This window comes from Narcine bancroftii, chromosome 6 (genome assembly GCF_036971445.1).
Source record: "Narcine bancroftii isolate sNarBan1 chromosome 6, sNarBan1.hap1, whole genome shotgun sequence".
NCBI lineage: Eukaryota > Metazoa > Chordata > Chondrichthyes > Torpediniformes > Narcinidae > Narcine > Narcine bancroftii.
Genome location: NC_091474.1, coordinates 186,321,437 through 186,342,524, shown reverse-complemented (window position 1 = coordinate 186,342,524; position 21,088 = coordinate 186,321,437). Strand labels below are relative to the sequence as shown.

The 21,088-nt window shown below is 36.4% G+C and overlaps 1 protein-coding gene across 8 annotated transcripts in view; it reads left to right on the top strand.

The window, feature by feature from the left end:
* The window catches only part of ptprk (protein tyrosine phosphatase receptor type K), a 612,998-nt gene that overhangs the window by 445,125 nt on the left and 146,785 nt on the right, over positions 1-21,088 (top strand). For all 8 annotated transcript variants that reach the window (XM_069886984.1, XM_069886983.1, XM_069886980.1 and 5 more), the window contains exons 8-9: positions 1,395-1,697; positions 17,042-17,151. In XM_069886984.1, the coding sequence (XP_069743085.1) occupies positions 1,395-1,697; positions 17,042-17,151 (413 nt within the window). The remainder of the gene's footprint in view (positions 1-1,394; positions 1,698-17,041; positions 17,152-21,088) is intronic.

The window sequence follows — 21,088 nt, the reverse complement described above, 5'->3', positions numbered from 1 at the left end:
GCAAATATGTCAAAGTAGCTGTACAAGTGTTAGTGCTTTTATGGAGAAAAATAGCACTGCAATGCAAATGATAAACAATAATTAATAATTAGTGTCAGTTTTGTAAGTGGCAGATAAGTTGTACAATTAGTGTAATTAGTATCCAGGATGGCTAGCTGGCAAGATAGATCACCCTCCAGATTTTGTTGACTTGTTTTTAGTGTGATGTATAGGATAATTTAGCAGCTTTGAGAGCTTCGTATGCAACAGCTGTGGTGGCCTTATGCTTGGTCTTTGGCATCTGTCAGCACAGTTTCAGAATGTTTAACACTGATAGTGTTCTCAATTTAGATTTTTTTCTCCTTACGAGCTAATAAATCTTGCATGTGTGTACATTGCTCTGCTAGAAGTACACTTAAACAATCACTTTGAAACTTAAGATAAATTATCTTATAAAGTCGCCACGGCTGCACAGATTTCTCTGAATGCTACCATTCTGTGCTTGCTAAAATGCTAGACTGAGCTGAATATGACTTCAAAAACTATTCTCAAAGATACCCTTTTTTTTATATTAAATGCTATCCATGACTTTTAGTCAGTTTTATATTGCGTTTAGATATTATGGGACAGGCAATCATTTTTCAGCATTGAACCATAGAACAGCACAGAAACAGGTCCTTTCGCCTATCTAGTCCATGTCAAGTTATTTAATCCATCTCGTCCCTTTGACCTGCAGCCACACCATAGACCTCCATGCTCCTCCCATCCATGTAACTATTCAATCTTCTCTTCAACTCCATTTACTGGAGGCACACAGGAGACTCAGATGCTGGACTCTGAAGTTAAGCACAATCCACTGTGTGAACTCATAGAGGGTAAAGCAGCATCATTGGGAGAAAAAGAATGGCTGATGTTTTGAGTCACTCTTTAATACTACTGTGCACCTAAAGGGCCAGCTGAGGAATTGTCTCCGACTGGTGTTTTGACATAATTGCCTTTTTCCCTTTTCTATAGATAGATGAAGTTTTGTTTAGTTCTTCACTTTTCTATTTTCTTTCCATTATCAGGCATTGGACCATGAACAGATTAGTCTTTTTGAATATTTTTATCATAAGATGTGAAATATTTTCTATTTTTCTTATTTACCCAACATACATCATGGTAACAGGCCATTTCAGCCCACAAGTCCTTGCTGCCTAATTTGCACCCAATTAACCTACATCCCCGGTACATTTTTGAATGATGGGAGGAAACCGGGGTCCCTGGGGAAAACCCATGCAGACATGGAGAGAACCACGATCCTGATCGCTGGCACTGTAAAGGCATTAAGCTAATCACTATTTGAATGTGTTACAAGGGAAATGTTGTAATTTGCAACTTCTAACTTTTTTACATTTATTTTTTTCCTTGAATAGAGCCCATGAGGTCACCGAAAAGCCTAAAAATTTCAGAAATATATGCCAGACATCTTGCTGTTGAATTGGATTCTCTGGGCTATAATGTAACACGGTGCCACACATTCAACATCACTGTATGTTATCACTACTTTGTCGGTCACAATGAGAGCAAAGCTCACTGCATGGAAATGGATCAGAAAGCACCCCATCACGTCATCCGAAATCTGCCACCGTACACAAATATCAACATCAAAATGATTCTGACTAATCCAGAAGGAAGGAAAGAGAGTGAAGAGGTTATCATTCAGACAGATGAAGATGGTAAATATTGTGACTTAAATAATTTACGGTAGTTGTGTCAAAAATGTTTACATTCTGCTAACTTTCAGTTGTGAATTGGGAAGTAAACTAATTTTCAGAGGTCACTTTTGCAGCAGTGTGTATTGCCAATCTTGTGTTCGGAAAATGAATGACAGCCTGCAAATTCTGCTGCATCTATTAGCTGTGCCAGATGGGCTTTTCTGTAGAATTGCAGCACACTCTGAACACAATTGAACAGGTTGTCTTGACCAGAACTGATTGCGAGTGGGAGTTCAAGTTTGGTGACTTTGGATGATTGGGTGCTGTGGAGAGAGTTTTGATGGACCTTGTGGGAGCTGAGTCTTGAGGCAGAAGGAAGGAAATTCGATGACAGCATTCCCAATATGATGCTGCACAGGGTTATCCTGAGAGGGCTTGGTGATAATGATTCCCAGGACGATCCACGGGATCCCTTTGACTCTGCAATGCTCCAAAGGAGTATTACATGTGAAATGAAGTCAGCCATGCCCCACTGACAAGGTAATTACATCAGAGGACACAAAAACAATGTGCTCCCAATTGGCAGAGAGGCATTCAAATAACTCAGAAGTATCATTTTAAAAATAATTGTTTTGTATTACAGAGCAGAAAAAAAATGAGTCATTTAACTCTGAAGCAAAGTGTGTTACAATTGAATTTCTAAGCTGACATCTTTAGGATGAATTGATTTATTGCCATTATCAATGTATATTGTTATTTGTTAGATTGCAAAAGAAAGTATTAAGATTATGGACCCAAATCATACTGGTGACATTAAAAAATAGGTGGTTTTCATACTGAAATCCAAAAGTGTACTTGCAGCACATAAAATGAACTGAACCATTTTTGCAAGTTATAGAACTGATTGCAGGAGCATTGAAATGTGTAAATGAATATTTGAAAGGTAATCTTGTGCAATAGAGAATATAAGCCATTGAATTACAGAGTGCAGCAACATGTCCACTATTCACACTGACCATCAAGAACCCATTTACCCAAATCCCAGTTTATTTTCCTCAGTTCACTCCAGTTTCAATATTCAGGATGCAATTTGGAGTGGCCAATTAACTTTCCAACCCACGTATCTTTGGATGTGAGAGAAAACAAAAGCACTCAGAGGTCTCAGGGAGAATATGCAAACTCGATGAGCAGAATCTGAGGTCAGCATTGAACCTGGATTGCTGGAGTTGTGCTGTGGCAATATTACCACACTAACCGTGACGCCAACCGTGCCATCCAAGTAAGGCTATTTCCTTCCTTGAAGAACCTTAGTGACCCCATTGATTCATTCAATGAGGACTTTCAAAAAGATGAGAGTACCATTTTCATAATTAATAGTTTGTGTTTAAGAAGCAACGATAACACAAATAAGGCAAACTAACAATTGGGGGCTTATATTGGCTCTAAAAACTTTTGATGATACTTTTATAACATTTAAATCAGTGAAGCATTTTAATTATTTTCCAGAGTCAGATCAGTTATGTGATGTTCCATAATTGTTCCTTTTATTTAAAATGTCTTTTAATTAGTAAGATTTTTCAAATAACTTCTGGATTAAATTGTAAGCAGGGTTTTTGTTCCTACAATTTGTAGGGTTTTTTTGCATTTGTTTCAAAAGGTTGTAACAAAATTGAAATTCTGGAGTTGAAACATCATTAAGAGATTGATATTACACAATTCAATATTAATGACAGTCATTGGTATAAAATTCTTTTGCTGATTTAGTAGAATGATTGATCCATCTATTTTAAAAAGATTCAATGATTCCATTCAAATTGTTTTATGCAAAAGAGTTTGTGATTAAACCTGGACCCTGAAGCATAAAGAAGGTCAAAAGCAAAACTTTGTCCTCCCCTGTTTACATGGCATTCATTTTCATACTGAAGTAAATCCAGTGGTTAGATACATATAACAAAGAACCAGCATTTTGGACTCCATTTTTAAAAAAATCTGCAGCTGATGCTTTTTACCTATTTTGTAATTGTGGTGAATATACTCTCAAAACAAATTATTTTAACACACCAACTTTTAACAATAATTACATGCCATAACAAATCAATGAGATTTAGAATTGTCTTTTGATTCCAACCATTAGAATTTCTTTAATAAAAAATAACACCGTATTTGTTATTTTACTGTATTTACTGTATTACTTAAAATATTACTGTATTTGTCGTTCTTTCATTCCAACATTAAAAATGCAGATATACTGAAATGGCCATTAACGTCTATAAAAATTGCTATATTCCATTGTCAAATTAAATCTCTTTCATTTAACTATGGAATAACACAAAAGGAACCCTTCACTTTGTGTAGGCTTTTACTTCATTGTGCATGCTAAATACTTCTAAACTCCCAGCAAAGGAATTTTATATCAGAGTACTGATGATTGTCTGACATGTAAGCCATTTATTTTGTTTCAAATACCACAGAAATAATTTATATTATAGATATTATTTGCACTTTTTAAAAAAGGAATGAAACAGATGCAAAACTAAAGAAGTGGAGATCAGGAGTATCTAAAAGATATGGTCAGTAAAAATTCAGCTGTTACACGTACCCAGACAACAGCAATAGAAATTAGCCCAGACAATGTTATATTTAAAATAATATTTTTAATTATTAATTAACAATAATATAACACCTTATCTAATTTATATAAGCATATCTACACTTAACTCCAAACTATATACAATTATACTTGTGTGTTTGTGTGGGGGGGGGGGGGGGGGAGAGGAATCCCTTTGCCACTACAGCTCAGGCTTAATTCTGGAAAGTCAATTCAAACTTCATTCTCAGAAAATCCAGTGTTGACACGTAGGCTTTAAACGGATGAGGCACACAGGTTTTCGAGACTGAGGTGACGTACTGTTTATTAACTCACAAAATCCTTGTCATGGTGCTTCCAGAGAAATGTCCTTTTCTTTTAGCCACGATGGGGTTCAGAAGTGACTTTTCCTTTGCCTTTTAATGGGATTCACAAGTCCCTTTTTGCCACAATGGGATTCAATAAGTCCTCTTTGGTCACGGTGGGATCCAACAAGACTCCTTTTGTCACAATGAGATATAACAAGACCCCTTTGGTCACGATGTGGTATAACGTCCCTTTTTGTCACAATGAGAGATATATCAAGTCCTCTTTGGCCACGATGAGATATACAAGTCCCCTTTGTTCACGATGAGATATAACAAGTTCCCTTTGGCCACGATGGGATTTAACAAGTCCCCTTTAGTCACGACAGGATTGAACAAGTCCCCTTTCAAAGTGGCCTTTTTTTTGGTCACAGAGTGGTATTCTCATTCCCTTATAACATGGAGAAATCAGAGAAATTGTCTATCACCACACGAGGCCACATTCAACACAGTATTTCTTCAAAGGATGCTACTCCAAGTGCTGTCTCCTTAAAATGGCCACTAGTCTTTCCCCTATAACATGGAGAAATCAGACAGATTGTCTCTAACCACACACAAGTCCACTTCAGTATTGTATTACTTCCAAGAGCTTGTCTCCACAGCCCTGCTTCCTTAAAATAGCCCCTGAGCAAAACAGTGCACTGTGTCTTCAACACAATTAGCACATGGTCTCTGCTCTGCACCTGTGTTTTAGGGCCACAACGTTGCTTCTCTTTAAAAATATCCAATTTGAGTACACACTGATCAGGAACTTGACATTGCTGCATCTATATCTACCAAGACAAATCACATGATAAATTTCAGCTTTGCAAAACTTAAAATCAACTTCTGCTTCCTAATATTCAATCAAAGCAACTAAGATTTTTCAGCTATAATTACAACCACCAACCATTAGTAATGGAGTGCCCTTTGGTTTGTTTGCTGTGGGTCCTTGGCAATTGCAATTGCAGCATGAAGTTTTTGCCTCTCACATGGCTAATCATTTTGTCAAAAGGACAGAATGTACAACTTTGAAATGGGGCTGAATTACACCCATTATACCACTTAACACATTTCTGTCTTCATTTACATGACTTGGGCAAATTGGCCAGATATAAAGAGGTAAGTAGAAGTGTGAAGTTCTCACTTAAAATATATTGCTTCTAAGATCAGTTGCCTTTATACTGTAGAAAAATACATTTCATTTATGGATCAATTTAATTTGATCTTTGAGATATTTTGGTTGTCTCAGTCCTTGAAATAATTCAATTTTTCATTCCATGGCACACACTATACTCTTCATGTCAAATATTTGACTCACTATGTCTCCCATCTCCAAAACTGCGATTTGCAACCAACTATCGTCTCAATTCCATGGCATCCCCTGCATCCATTTGAATCTGCCTACCATCTCCGTGCAAGAAAGGTTGCTGTCATTCTCAAAGAATTTCCATTGGTAGGCCTATTTTATAGGTCATTCTCTCTGCCACAGCCGGTTTGAAGAACATGCCCCACAGCTGTTTCCGAGGTAGTAGGTTGTCGTCAAACGTAGAATAAAAGAGATGGTCTTGAATAACATTTATGATTCATAAGCAGAAGGTAGATAGGTTGCAGTCTGACCCAAAACAAAAGCAAATTCCCAATGTAGCAGGTGTTCAGCCATGTTGAATGTGAGTACTGGAGATGCAAAAAACTGTAATCCTGGGCAAACATTGAGAAGTTGGAAGGTCTCAGCAGGTCAGGCGGTTTCCGGGGAGAGAAAGCAACCATCAACATTTTGGATTTCAAGAAAGGGTTCAAGAAACATTGTCCCATCATGTCCCTCCAGCTTCTCTTTGCTCTTCAATTTGAAATCGACCAAAATTAGCTGCCTTCTAGGATCATGTCCAAATGCAGACTGGAAAAGTTGACAAGCAGGAGCAGAGTGAAATCCTACTATTTACAATGTCCTTAACATGCTCTTAAGTACCAAAATAAAAATATATCAAGGTCACCGATTACATTAAATAATTTGCCTTGAACTAATTTTAAGTTGTGCTATCTTTTAAGCATTTTGCAGAATATGATCTGAGCCATTTTTTAAAATCTTTGTCAAGATGCTATCCAGTTTCTGACAATAAAATGATTATTTGTGAGCCATGCTTGTGACAAGATATAAGCTCCCTATCTTTCATGTGTACACCTCGATAATGTTTGGAGTAAAGTCGTTGCCCTTGTCACTTCTAGAGGTGACTGCTCCTCATATGAGCCTGGATAGAAATAAGCACTATCGAAACTAAACATGATCCTGTCACGTACACAACGCACTTCCAGCAGGAGCAAATAGAGAGCAATCAGAAGCTTCAGCTCTTTCCATTATGTTTTTGTTCCACCCTATCAACCCCCACAACACAAGGTTATTGAGACTAATTGTGCATTCTATTGCAGCCAGTTGAATGTCTAGAAAATGGCAATCAAACCTAGAGCTACCTTTTCACTTTGGCTCTGATATTCCACAAGGTACATTTATCCACCGAGCTGCCAATGTTGCTCCTTTGCAATTATATTTTCATATTATGAAGTAACAATCTCAAATCTCACATTGCACACTGATTAACACGAGGCGTTCATAGGCTTCAGTTTGAACAGCAATTTGAAATGTGAATTTACATTATGCCATTGTTAAATTTCCAGTCTGGCCTCTTTCAGAGCAAAATGCAGCTTCTGGGCCATTTTATTAAAATGCCCATCAGTTTATCATAAGATACAAGAGCCTGGATACGTTGGAATCTGGATCAAAAGCAATCTACTGGAATGAATTCAGCAAGTGAAGCAGCATTCATAGGGAGAAAGGCATAGTCAATGTTTTGGATCAAAAACTGTTCATCAAGATCGAGGATCTTGCCCATACAAACTGGAAAAATTGATGGCAAGGACAAAGTGAAATCCTTGCATTTCAGTTTATATTCTGCTTTTTAGGTTCGTCCCTGACAACAACCCTTTGATTGCCATCTTGCGGAAAAATGTATCAACTGTTAACTTATTTATTGTCTGAGACAATCACTTAATATGATGCAAATATTTTGACCGGAGCAAACAATGAAGGTCTTGCAATTTTCAGTATTTGCATTTTACCTGCTATGTGTATGTCATGAGTGTTGGATTTGACTCTAGACAGTAAAACAATTCAGTTTCATAAAGAGAGCAAATTAAAATAAGTGTTTAATTTGATTTTAAGTATTAAAAAAATGTTAATAAGAGCACATGCACAAAGTGAAACAGTCAATTATTATGGGCCTATAATAATTTAAAATGTGCTGCCGAATAATTGCAGATTGATTTTTGGTTACTAACTGTAGATTATCTCTCAATAAACTGGGCATGAATATAAAGCAATTAATAATCCTTCAAGAGTCTCATTTGGCTCCAGGACATGTGTTAGCAATAAAAATTGCTGTACCACCAAATCTCCTTACTTGATTAAGATGAAAAGAAAGTGATATCAAGCATTCCTTGCAACACAAGGTTTTGACAATGTTTAAATAAGATTTATTTCTCATGTCATCTAACTTATATGACCGCGATAAGACTTTTTTCCCATACTTATAAATGTCAATGCGCAGGTTAAGTGAACCAAGTTATATCTATATTGAGTATCTGTAACGAAAAGTGGAATTCTATAAATATTCGCCTGATGAAAACTCGATGCAAAGTTTGATCAACTCTCATCCCCATCAGTTTGATTTTTAGCCTAGAAAATGCTAGAGCAATTTTTTTTTAAATCAGAAGGTATGTGTTCTTTTAGACAGCTTTATTATTCTCAATATGTCATACTAACAACTGTAGTAGTTTTAACATTATTACATAGGCAATAATGATGCAATATCTTCACACAACCAGATCTCACTAAAGTCCAATGTGACATGATACCTTTGCCCGATGTTAGTAATTATGGTTTTTTTTAAAATTTTTTATTTTTCACACCATAAACCACATTAACCATGATACATACTTTTTCCTTTTCAAATATATACAGTGCCATTTTCTCTCCCCTCCCTCCTCCCATCCCACCCTCCCTACCTCCCCCCTCCCGTCCATTTAAAGTACAAAATCTAGGATACATTAAACCAGTCAAACAATGTTGTCATTCAATAAAAATAAACAAGAAATTCCACTGAGTCAATTCTTTTCATTTCCTTCTCCTTTCGTTAATTTAGGTAGTGAATGTCCCCGGTAGGTTTTTGCTATTGTGTTTCATGTAAGGCTCCCATATTTGTTCAAATATTTCAATATTATTTCTTAAACTATATGTTATTTTTTCTAATGGAATACATTTATTCATTTCTATATACCATTGTTGTATTTTCAAATTATCTTCCGATTTCCAGGTTGACATAATACATTCTTTTGCTACGGCTAGAGCTATCTTAACAAATCTTTTTTGTGCATCCTCCAAATCAATTCCAAATTCTTTGTTTTTTATGTTAAGTAGGAGGAAGATCTCTGGATTCTTTGGTATATTGTTTTCTGTAATTTTATTTAATATTTGGTTTAGATCTTCCCAAAATTTTTCTACTTTCTCACATGTCCAGATTGCATGAATTGTTGTTCCCATTTCTTTTTTACATCGAAAACATCTATCAGATACTGTTGGGTCCCATTTATTTAACTTTTGAGGTGTAATGTATAGCCTGTGTATCCAGTTATATTGTATCATACGTAACCTCGTATTTATTGTATTTCTCATCGTTCCAGAACATAACTTCTCCCATGTTTCCTTTTTTATCTTTATATTTAAATCTTGTTCCCATTTTTGTTTAGTTTTACCATTTGTTTCCTCATTCTCCTTTTCTTGCAGTTTAATATACATATTTGTTATAAATCTTTTGATTATCCTTCCTATTAGTGTTAGTGGTAAATCTTTCCAATGCTCTAAATTGTCCTGTAATTTTTTCATTAGTGGATAATAATTGAGTTTATATAGTTGGCCGAGGTTTTTATTTATTTGTATACCTAGGTATCTTATTGCTTGCACTTGCCATCTGAATGGTGATTCCTTCTTAAATTTTGAGAAATCCGCATTATTCATAGGCATTGCTTCACTTTTATTTACGTTAATCTTGTAACCCGACACTTCTCCATATTCCTTCAATTTCTTAAATAATTCTTTTATTGATAGTTCTGGTTCTGTTAAGTATACTATAACATCATCCGCAAATAAACTGATTTTATATTCCTTGTCTTTTATTTTTATCCCTTTTATATTATTTTCTGTTCTTATCAATTCTGCTAGTGGTTCTATAGCTAACGCGAACAATAAAGGTGATAGTGGGCATCCCTGCCGTGTTGACCTGCTTAAGTTAAATTGCTTTGATACATATCCATTTACTGTCACTTTCGCCAATGGTCCCTTATATAATGCTTTAATCCAATTAATATACTTCTCTGATAAACTGAATTTTTGCAATACTTTGAATAAATAATTGAATTTCTAACTAAAATTGAGCTGCCATGCTAGAATTTTGTGCATTTTTTTCCCCTAGTTCATAATATTTCTGTTTTGTCTTCATTATATTCTTCTCCACCTTATATGTTTGTAGTGTTTCATATTTTATTTTTTTATCTGCCAATTCTCTTCTTTTAGTTGTATCTTCCTTCATTGCTAATTCTTTTTCTATATTTACTATTTCCCTTTCTAACTGCTCTGTTTTCTGATTATAGTCCTTCTTCATCTTGGTTACATAACTTATTATTTGCCCTCTAATGAACGCTTTCATTGCATCCCATAGTATAAACTTATCTTTCACTGATTCCGTGTTTATTTCAAAATACATTTTAATTTGTCTTTCAATGAATTCTCTAAAATCCTGCCTTTTGAGTAACATGGAGTTTAATCTCCATCTATACATTCTTGGAGGGATGTCCTCTAACTTTACTGTCAATATTAAGGGTGAATGGTCCGATAATATTTTAGCTTTATATTCTGTTTTTCTTACTCTATCTTGCATACGAGCTGATATCAAAAATAGGTCTATTCTTGAGTATGTTTTATGTCTAGCCGAGTAATATGAATATTCCTTTTCCTTTGGGTGTTGTTTCCTCCATATATCCAAAAGTTGCATTTCTTCCATCGATTTAATTATAAATTTGGTTACTTTGTTCTTTCTGTTAATTTTTTTCCCAGTTTTGTCCATATTTGAATCCAAATTCAGGTTGAAATCCCCTCCTATTAATATGTTCCCTTGCGTATCTGCTATCTTCAAAAAAATATCTTGCATAAACTTTTGATCTTCTTCGTTAGGTGAATATACATTGAGTAGATTCCAAAACTCCAAATATATCTGACATTTTATCATTACATATCTCCCTGCTGGATCTATTATTTCCTCTTCTATTTTAATTGGCACATTTTTACTAATTAATATAGCTACCCCTCTTGCTTTTGAATTATACGACGCTGCTGTTACGTGTCCTACCCAATCTCTCTTTAATTTTTTGTGCTCCAATTCAGTTAAATGTGTTTCTTGCACAAATCCTATATCAATTTTTTCTTTTTTCAGTAAATTTAGCAGTTTCTTCCTTTTAATTTGGTTATGTATTCCGTTAATATTTAAAGTCATATAGTTCAGCGTAGCCATTTTATACTTTGTTTATCTTCCCTTTCCGTTTCTCCATCATTACCTTTCCTTCTTATCCATTTCTGCTTTCTTGTTTTGAACACTTTATAAGACAACATTTCTAAAACATCAAACATTTTCCCTATTCTCCTATTTAAAACTTCTTTAACCCCAATCTCGCCTCCCCCTCCTGAGTTGTCCTTTATCCCTTGTCGGACAACCACATCTCCCCTCTCCATTTGGATTTGCGAATTCACTCGCAAACGTCAGCTGATTTTGCAGTGACCGTAACTCCTCCCCACCCAGCGCCCCCAGAAAAGATTTCAATTTTCATATGTAACAAAGGTCACTCTTTTAATTCCCTCCTTATTCCCTCTATTCCATTTCCCCCCCTTATTAATTATTGTCTATACTCTATATATTTTCCTCTAAATACGGATACATTCATGTATGCACACTATATATATACACACATATACATATAGATGTATGTGTGTAAAGGGGTACAAGATTTTTACTCTTATTACATGTCTTCATCTCTCTGCTTGTTTTGTAGTTGTTCTGCAAATTTCCTTGCTTCCTCTGGATCCGAGAATAGTCTGTTTTGTTGCCCTGGAATAATTATTTTAAGTACCGCTAGGTACCTTAACATAAATTTATATCCTTTTTTCCATAAGATCGTTTTCGCTGTATTGAACTCCTTCCTCTTCTTCAGGAGTTCAAAACTTATGTCTGGATAGAAAAAAATTTTTTGACCTTTATATTCCAGTGGCTTTTTGTCCTCTCTTACTTTCTTCATTGCTTTCTCCAATATATTTTCTCTTGTTGTATATCTTAAGAATTTTACTAAAATGGATCTTGGTTTTTGCTGCGGTTGTGGTTTCGGGGCTAAAGTTCTATGTGCCCTCTCTATTTCCATTTCTTCCTGTAATTCTGATCTTTCCAGGACCCTGGGGATCCAATCTTTTATAAATTCTCTCATATTCTTGCCTTCTTCATCTTCGTTAAGGCCCACTATCTTTATATTATTTCTTCTATTATAGTTTTCTATCATATCTATCTTCTGAGCTAACAGCTCCTGTGCTTCTTTAGTTTTTTTATTAGATTCTTCTAATTTCTCTTTTAAGTATTTTACTTCCATATCTACAAATGTTTCTCGTTTTTCCATATTTTCCACTCTTTTTGCCAGTTCTGATATGGCCACTTCCATTTTATTCATTATTTCTTCTGCATTCTTAATTCTTCTTTTTATCTCATCAAATTCTTGTAATTGCCATTCTTTCACTGATTCCATATATTCTTTAAAAAAAGATACATCCATTGTCTTGCCTTTCTCTTCTTCTTCCACTTCTTTCTGTTCTTCTTCTTCTTCTTCCTCTGGATTGACCATCTGTTATTTCCTTGTTTTCTTTTTACCCTCTTCTTTCTTGTTATCGTTATTGTCTGGGTTCTGCACCTGCTGCTGTGCTGCAGGTGTCTCTCTCAGCTGTGGAGATCGACTCCGCAGCTGTTCCCCCCTCCCGTCAGTGTGTTTTTTTTTCATGCGCGGTTGCGCACTTTTACTCGGGTCTGCGAGCCATTTTTGTAGTCCCGAGCCCGGGACCTCCACTGACCTGAGGGAGCGGGCTTCTCTCTCCGCAGCGGGCCTCTTCGGACAGGTAAGGCCTTCACCTTCTTCTTCCGACATCTTTCCTTCTTCTTTTCTTCCCGTTGTTTTTGGTTTTACTTTCTTCGCTGCCAATGTCTTCACACTTTTACTTTCACTTTGTTTTGGTTTTTAAGTTTGTGCCTTTGTTTTTTCTCTATCATTTTTTAACTTTTCTGGAGAGGGCTGGAGTTCCCCGACCGGCCACTACTCCATCACGTGACTCCCAATCTGATGGTTGAGGGAAGTTATTGGCCAACACATCTTAAGAACTACATTTTAAATTGTATTGTGAAATTTATTATATTCTTTTTCATCCAAAATGCTGTGGTAATATGTCAAATAAGATTCTGTATTCAGTACTTTGAACCTACAGCTTTTGAAGTTGACAGTTCTCAATGGAATGTTCAAAATATGGTTGAAACACAAATTGCATAATTTAGTGGATGGTTTGTGATTTCTTAACCTCAGCAGTCTCTGAATATGCTTGTGAACTCCATGCTGAAGCAATACACCATTCATTAGTACAAGATGACTTTAAACAGGGATTTCAAAGGTGTCAATCTTCCAAAAAGCTAACGTAGATATTTAGACGACAGGAGAATTGAGGATTATGGAGCTTGGACAGGAAACTGGAGCTGAGACCAAAGATTAGATCACATGACTGGTGGAACAGGACTAAAGAACAGTCTACATTATTAACAAAAAAATGAGTTTAATCAAAAATAAACCAAATCTACTCACAAAACAAGGACGACTAATGGGTTTGGGGAATGGTGGAAGAGTTGGAGAGAATCTGAAATAGACCATAAAAATTAAATTGTGCAGATTTTCATTATTTTCTCTCAGGATACTTAGTAGGGAAAATACTCCAAACCTGTGTCAATGTCACTCAATTTATTTATATATCAGTTGGACAAATTCGTCTTCTCTAAATTGTAGCTTTGTTTTCTAACTGCAGATAATGGCAATGATCTAATAAGCAGTAAAACTTTTAACTATTATTTTTAGTGATGGCACTTCATTCAGTCCATTGCTATTTCTTTTTAATAAATAAAGGCTGTTTCCCTTAGTTAGGATAAATGTTTAGATGCAAATCTTTTCCCAGAGTGAGTGGTACTGTGGGAGAAACATGGTTAGTCAGTTCCCATGATATAAAAGGTACAGAAGTGACCTTTGCTCTGGAATTTGTAATGGAAACATACTGGAAAAAAATTCATGGAGTTATTATTAGATTAAAATGCATTCCTCACCGTTGAAATAGTAGTAATACAGTGCATCAGTTCTGCCTCAAATTTGCACTTATGAAAGAAAGGAATTTTAAAGCATTTATACTATGCAGAAGAAATGGAGATTGCCTAATTTTTTTTGTTTTTAGGAATAAACATCAGATCTTTGGTCCTGTGTTAATTCAGATATTTAAGAGGCATTTGATAGAAATTAATTGGACCAAAGAACAAAACCACATCCTGGTAGAGACTGGATATTTTTCCATTTACAGAAAAGTAGCTTGTTGCTATTTGACAATGATATTGTTTCCATCTAATCTTCCATGATTTGTTCTCCAATGTGCAGATTTGGGCATCATTTTGAAATACCTCTCACAAGATTTTTGTACACCAGTGGCTGCAAAAACAATTTAGTGGTTGGAAATGAGAAGGGCAAGTTTTTCATAGCGATTTATTTCTCCTGCAGCTGGAGTATAACAGTTGTGAGGGAGAATATTGACTTCATTCTCTCTAGGCCTGATATATTGTCAGTTTTGAAACACTATACTTGCTTGTGTCACATGAGAAGTGGAGACAATTTGAAGAAAGGGGAGGAAAGTCACTAATTGTAAGAACCTGGGCTTTGCCTTAGTTTCAAGCAAATTTGGTAGTGTTATGCAGCACAAGGTAGGCCAATCAGATGAACCTACAATAGAGCATTAACAGTATGCTAAACAAAATCAGAATGTGATGGACAGCTAAGTGACCCCACAACAAAGCTCAACAGTGCTGCCACATCTTGAATTGAATAGTGGTGGATGATTGAACTGCTAACAGGAGAATGAGTCTCATAAAATATATCCTTCTGCAGTGACAACAGTGTGAGTGGTGACGAGAAGGCTGCAGCATTTGCAATCCATGTTCAGCCAGAAGTGGCTCACGTGAAAGCTTATCCATTGGTTTTAATTTTCCAATATTCAGTTGATTCCCAGGAACTTTTCATTAGATAACAAAATGACAGTAGCTCCTTTATTTCAAGAGAAAGACTTGCAAAGTAGCAATCCACTCACCAGTTAACTTGACATCTGTTTATTGGGAAAACATTAGAAGCTATTATCTGACGTGTTATGTCAGGAAATAAAATTGGGGTAATCAGTCAGTAAGGGAAAGGGATATCATGTTTGACCAATCTATTGGAGTTTTTGGCAAAGTAGAAGGTATCTGATAAAGTGATGTATCAAAGGTTATTGCGGGAAATAAAAGCTAATTGTGGGAAATGACAGAGGTGAGATAAAGAACTGGTAAGCTTACATAAAACAGAGTAGACATATATGGATCAGGATGTGACATATGGTGTCCCTTTGGCATATTACAGTTTAGATAACTCACTAGGATGGAAGTACTAAATGTGTGGATACTGAAATTGCTGACAGCACAAAAGATGTATGTCAGAGTGAAGAGAAATAAAAATCCATTAGATGAGTGGGTTGAGATTTGCCAAATGAGCAATAATGTGGAGAAATGTGATATTTCCTATTTTGGCAGGAACAAAACAACATAAGCTTCATAATTAGATGGAGGGAGTTTGCAAAGCTCTGGTTGTTGGTGATCCAGTATGTGATTTGAGCGACTGCCCCCTGTTTCCTCCTTGCCCCTCTCTTTATACTGGCTGTGTTCCATTCACCATCCTCACTCCTCATGCAGGGTCTTTGGCCGAAAACTTCAGCAGTTCTTTTCCTTGCACTGATGCTACTCGAACCACTGAGTTCCTCTTGCATTTTGCCTCAACTATCAGGACACAATAGCTGCAGTGGGTGCTGAGAACCAGATGCATTGCAGTTCCTGACCTTGGCCATTGCAGCAGTGCCTTCCAAACCAGGACCTTTACCACCAATTTGACAGCCAGGGAAAGAAGAGGGGTCACAGAACTGATGGGCCTGTTCAGTTTAGAGCTGATATTAACCTGATTGGGTGAAAGCCCTCTTGTGTAATAAGGAAGGAAGAACAAAGTCAGCATGCACATAGAAGCATGCTAGTTTCCAGTGAAGCCAATCAACATCCTAACTTGAACTATAACAGCAGTTCTTCATCATTTTTTTCTAAACCTATATAGCCTCTCAAGAATGGTGTGGAAGGACGTTCATCGGAAGGTCTGCAACTCGCCACTGTTTTCCCAAAGGCAAATTAAAACAATACCTAAAATCTGGAAAATGCACAAGCAAAACAAACTGTGCTGCAACGTCAACTCAATGATGTGAAATGTTGGTTTTCGGTTGCATTTGCTATCTTAGCATGCAAAAGTAAACATTAACCCCTTGATACTGGAGGCACGTACGAGTGCAGATGCTAGAATGTGGAAGTGGCATTCTCCCGGAGGAAGTCAGAAAGTTGAGCAGCATCAGTGGGAGAAGAGAAATGGCTGAGATTTTTGGTTGAAGCTCTTCATCAAGGCGGTTGATCACTGTTCCCTCTAAGCTGCATGCGTGCGCACACACGTTTTTGCAAAGGAAATTAATGCGCACAGTAAATGTCAGTTTCCTAAAATAACATAGTCATTAACAATAAGTAATCTTAACTAAATATGTTACTTCCTAGAATGCAGTCATACCTGTATTATATTAAAACATGCCAATCCAGTTTGATTAGCCATGAGAAAGGCTGTGCCAAAATTATCTTGAAACAATTCAAGTTCACATTTGCATAGACATACAGTGCACACATCCATTTATCACAGGAAAACAAAATTACACAACCTAAGATTTTTGTGTACACTGACTACTAAAGGTTAGAGGGAACATTGCTGTTGATGTTTGATGAATTGCATTAATGTCACCCAATCTGTCAAATAATTATGTTGTATTTATGAAAACTTTTTGAATGAAATGTGGCAAGTCCTGTGGATGAGGAATGAATTGCTTTTGGTGTCTAATTTATTTATTCACTAGATAATCTACATTAAGGTATTTCTACACTTTTGCCTTATAGTACCCGGTCCCATACCTAGTCATTCATTGAAAGGAACACCTTTTGAAGACAAAATCTTCCTGCACTGGAGTGAACCTGTTGAAGCAAATGGTATCATCACTCAATATGAGGTAATATAAATTTGGTGATTACTCAATTCTACTTTGATGTTTTTACCCTCCCCTCAGATGCACATTATCTGACCATTCATTGGGCAGCCTAACTATACTTGTGTCATGTGCAGAATTCCAGATGCTCTTGGTAGCTGCACTCTGAGACCTATTGACACCCCTGAGACTTTCTAGCATCAATTGTGGAACAGCAGCAAAATTCTTTCCGGGTCTGAAGGTAATCAAGGGACTCTAATGGAAGGAATTTCTATCTGCCCAGAGCCTCCTTTCCTGCACTACTTAATTCACTCAGATATTTAGTGTTAAAAGATCAAATTAAGGAAAATTTTGTTGGAAGTGTGCCCCTCTGGAACTTTCCCAAAATGATGGAAGGAACAAAAGGATCCAATGTAATCAGTACAACTCCGATTATCCGAAATGGTCAGGACGGGGATAAACGTTTTTTTTTTCAGAGAACTGGACTTTTTTAAAAAGCAGCCCAGTAGCAACAGCAAATCATTTGTAACAATGTTTAAACAGTAACAAACAAAAAGGGAAGGCTTTTTAAGCATTAAAATAATGTTTAATTATCACCAAAAAAATGCTGGCCACCACCAATCACCGACACCTCCCCTCTGAGATTCCCACTCCTACATCGGAGCCCGAGGTCCTTGCTGCTGCCTGGGAACCCAACGTCCTCACTGTTACCCGGATCCCCGAGTCTTGCTGCCACCGGGAACCCCATGTCCCTGCTGCCACCGGGAACCCCACGTCCCAGCTGCTGCCTAGGAGCTTGAAGTCCCCACTGCTGCCCTGGAGCCCGAAGTTCCAGTTCCTGCTAGGACAAGGGATTCTTCTGACCACTCGTTGGGAGACTTGCTGGCATGCAGTTTAAGACAGAGAGTTGGAGAGAAAAGTCAGCAGGGGAGAAGAAATGGAAAGAGAGAGGGGAGGGAGTTACCTGAAATGAGGACAATCGTTATTTTAATTTCATGTCAAGTGATTTTTCTTTTCCAACCTGTGAGGTCACATCAGCTGGAGATAAGGACAACCTTGTCTGCTACATCTGGATAGTGGGAATACTAATGAAATTTGACCATTAGTTACTACTTTAGCTTTAGGCTCAGAGTATAGAGCTCTAACCCAATTAATAAATGTTTGTCCTAGTCCAAATTCTTCCAACACTCTGACAGACTGGAGTGGGACATTTTATTCAAAGGCTTTCTCTACAACTTGAGCCAGATGTATCATACTGAACAATCTGCATAATTCTCTGCTGATTGCCTCCCCTGCACAAAGCCAGTTTGATCAGAATGTATTAATTTAGGCAAATAATTTGCCAATCTATTTGCCAAGGCTTTGGCAATAATCTTATAGTCTATATTCAAAAGTGATATGGGCATATGAGATGATGATTTTATGGATTCCTGTCTTTTTTGGGAATCACCATAATTGCTGTCAAAAAGGACTCCAGGAGAGTGTGAATTACCTCCATAAACAGAGGTATTCATAAATCTTTAAATTCTGTATAAAATTCCAGTGGAAATCTATCCTCTCCCAAAGATTTATTATTTTGCAAGGAGGCCAATGCATCCCCTATCTCAATGTGAGTAAAGGAAGCATTTAACCCACCTTTTCTTCTAAATTCAAATTTGGGAGATCCAATTGTGAGAAGAAACTCTCAATTTTATTTAAATCCCCCACCAATTAAGATTTATATAAATTAACATAAAATTGCTTGAAAGCTTTATTTATGTTCTCCAGTTTGTAAGAGATCCTGTCCGAGTCTAGCTTAATCACATTTATTGTTCTGGAGGTTTGTTCTGCCTTCAACTGCTTGGAGCAGACCATAGCTCATAGTATTTCTGTAAAGATCATGTTATCATTTTTTTTTCCATTTTATATGTGTATATTGTATTATATTTGAGATTTTTATTAATTAAAGTCTATTTTTAACATCAGAGCCCACTTGTTGAAGGTCCTTTTCCAAAGCTGTAATCTCCTTTTCTACTTCCCTTGTATATTCTTTATTAATCCTGGACACATAATTAATTATTTTACTTCTCAAATATGCTTTTAACATGTCCCATAGAAGATGTTTATCCACAATAGAATTAAAGTTGGTCTCACATTATGTAGTTATTTGGGTATGAATAAAGTTACAAAACTCCAGCCTTTTTAATAGTAATGTTTTAAGACACCACCTATAAACCTCCTTATATGGCATATTAGTATTCAATACAAGAGATGAGTGGTCCGATAAGAATCATGCTTTATATTCAATTTCCATGATCCTACTACCCTGTAAATGGGCTGAAACCAAAAATAAATTTATCCTCAAGTAGGAATCATGTTGTCTTGATCAGAAGGAATAATCCTTCATTTCTATCTTTGAGGGACGATTGGATTAACTGGGGTCAGTTTCCTAGAACAGATGAGGCTTATGTGAGATTAAATTGAGGTGGAAGGAGCTATTTCATGGAGACTTGGATTCAAAGTGAACAATTGAAAAATAAGAGGGAAGTTGAGAAAACTTTTTTTTACACCTGAGGGTGGAATGTGTCTGGAATTTCATCACACTTGAAAAGTATTTAGATATGTACTTGAATTGGCCATAACCTGCAGAAAATATACTGAAGCAAATGCTGGAAGATAGATATTGGCACAGATGCCCTGGGTGATAGTGACCATCCTCTAGTATCATTTTTTTTAGTTCTACACTCTGAGCTGCTCTCACATGTTGATGGAAATAAAATGGACCTCATCATGCCGAACTCTGGCTGTTGCTCTGCCAATGCTCTTTCCCTTTATCTTTGTTCATTATAATCTGGAGGGCCGAACAAACTGACTCTTTACCCAATTGTCTCCTGTGAAGCCGACTGGATCCAAGCATATGGAGCTTGACCTCTGGCTGCATATCATAAAGCCCTGTCCCTGTTTAAAAAAATTACTTTGTAAAATAAAATGTTTATTGTTGGGTCATGAAATGACTCAAATACTGACTTGAACTTGCCTTTTTCTGTAAGATCAGTCTCCCTATTTAAATGAGTAAAGCTGAGAGTTCAGATATGGTGCATTTGGCCCCTCTCAAAGTATCTGCACTCCACTGCCAAGTCCAATGATGGAACAGGAGGCCTGGTACACCAGCACGTCCAGTGATGTGTGGAGGTCGAAGGCTATAAGTGAACATGATTCTCCCCTTTACAGAGTACCAAGATATTTGGTCTATCATGTCTGTGCCAGGAACAAAATCTATTAATCCCTCTTCAGATCTTTGCAGCTCATTAAGGAAAAAGAGAATTCAGCATGTCTTGCAATGCTTTAAATCCTTGATCTTGTGAATCCTCTTGTCAGTGGACATTTTTCCAACTCTCTTAAGTCATGGTACCCCATGACTTTCAAGCTGTGAAGGAACAGCTCAGGTCATTTCATCCCTGCTAAATCTCTTCTGTGCTCTCTGCAAAGGTCTAGGAACCATCTGAATGTGTGGTGCCTGCATTTGGGCATAATATTCCTTTTTAAGATATTTTTATTAAGGTTTATGATAATAAATAAAAATTAAACAGTACAATTATATAGTGAAATACAAATTACAAGAAAAGAAAGAAAAAAACCATAAATCCAAAACCCCTGCCACTATACAAGGTTGGAAAAAAAATCTAATATGCAGATATCAAATGACGACAACCTGGAAACAGACAGCACAGCATCAAAAGATATGATAACCCTAAAACTTTAGATTATGATAATGGTCCATGAAAGGGCCCCATGTCTTTATGAAGTTAGTATTTGAATCTTTAATGGCATATCTAATTTTTTTCTCAACTTAAACAAGACATTATATAATTTAACCAATGTATGGGTAGGTGGAGTATTATCTTTCTGTTTAATCAAAATTGCACATCTGGCTATTAATAAAGTAAAAGATAAAATTTGATTTTGAATTGAAGTCTGTAAA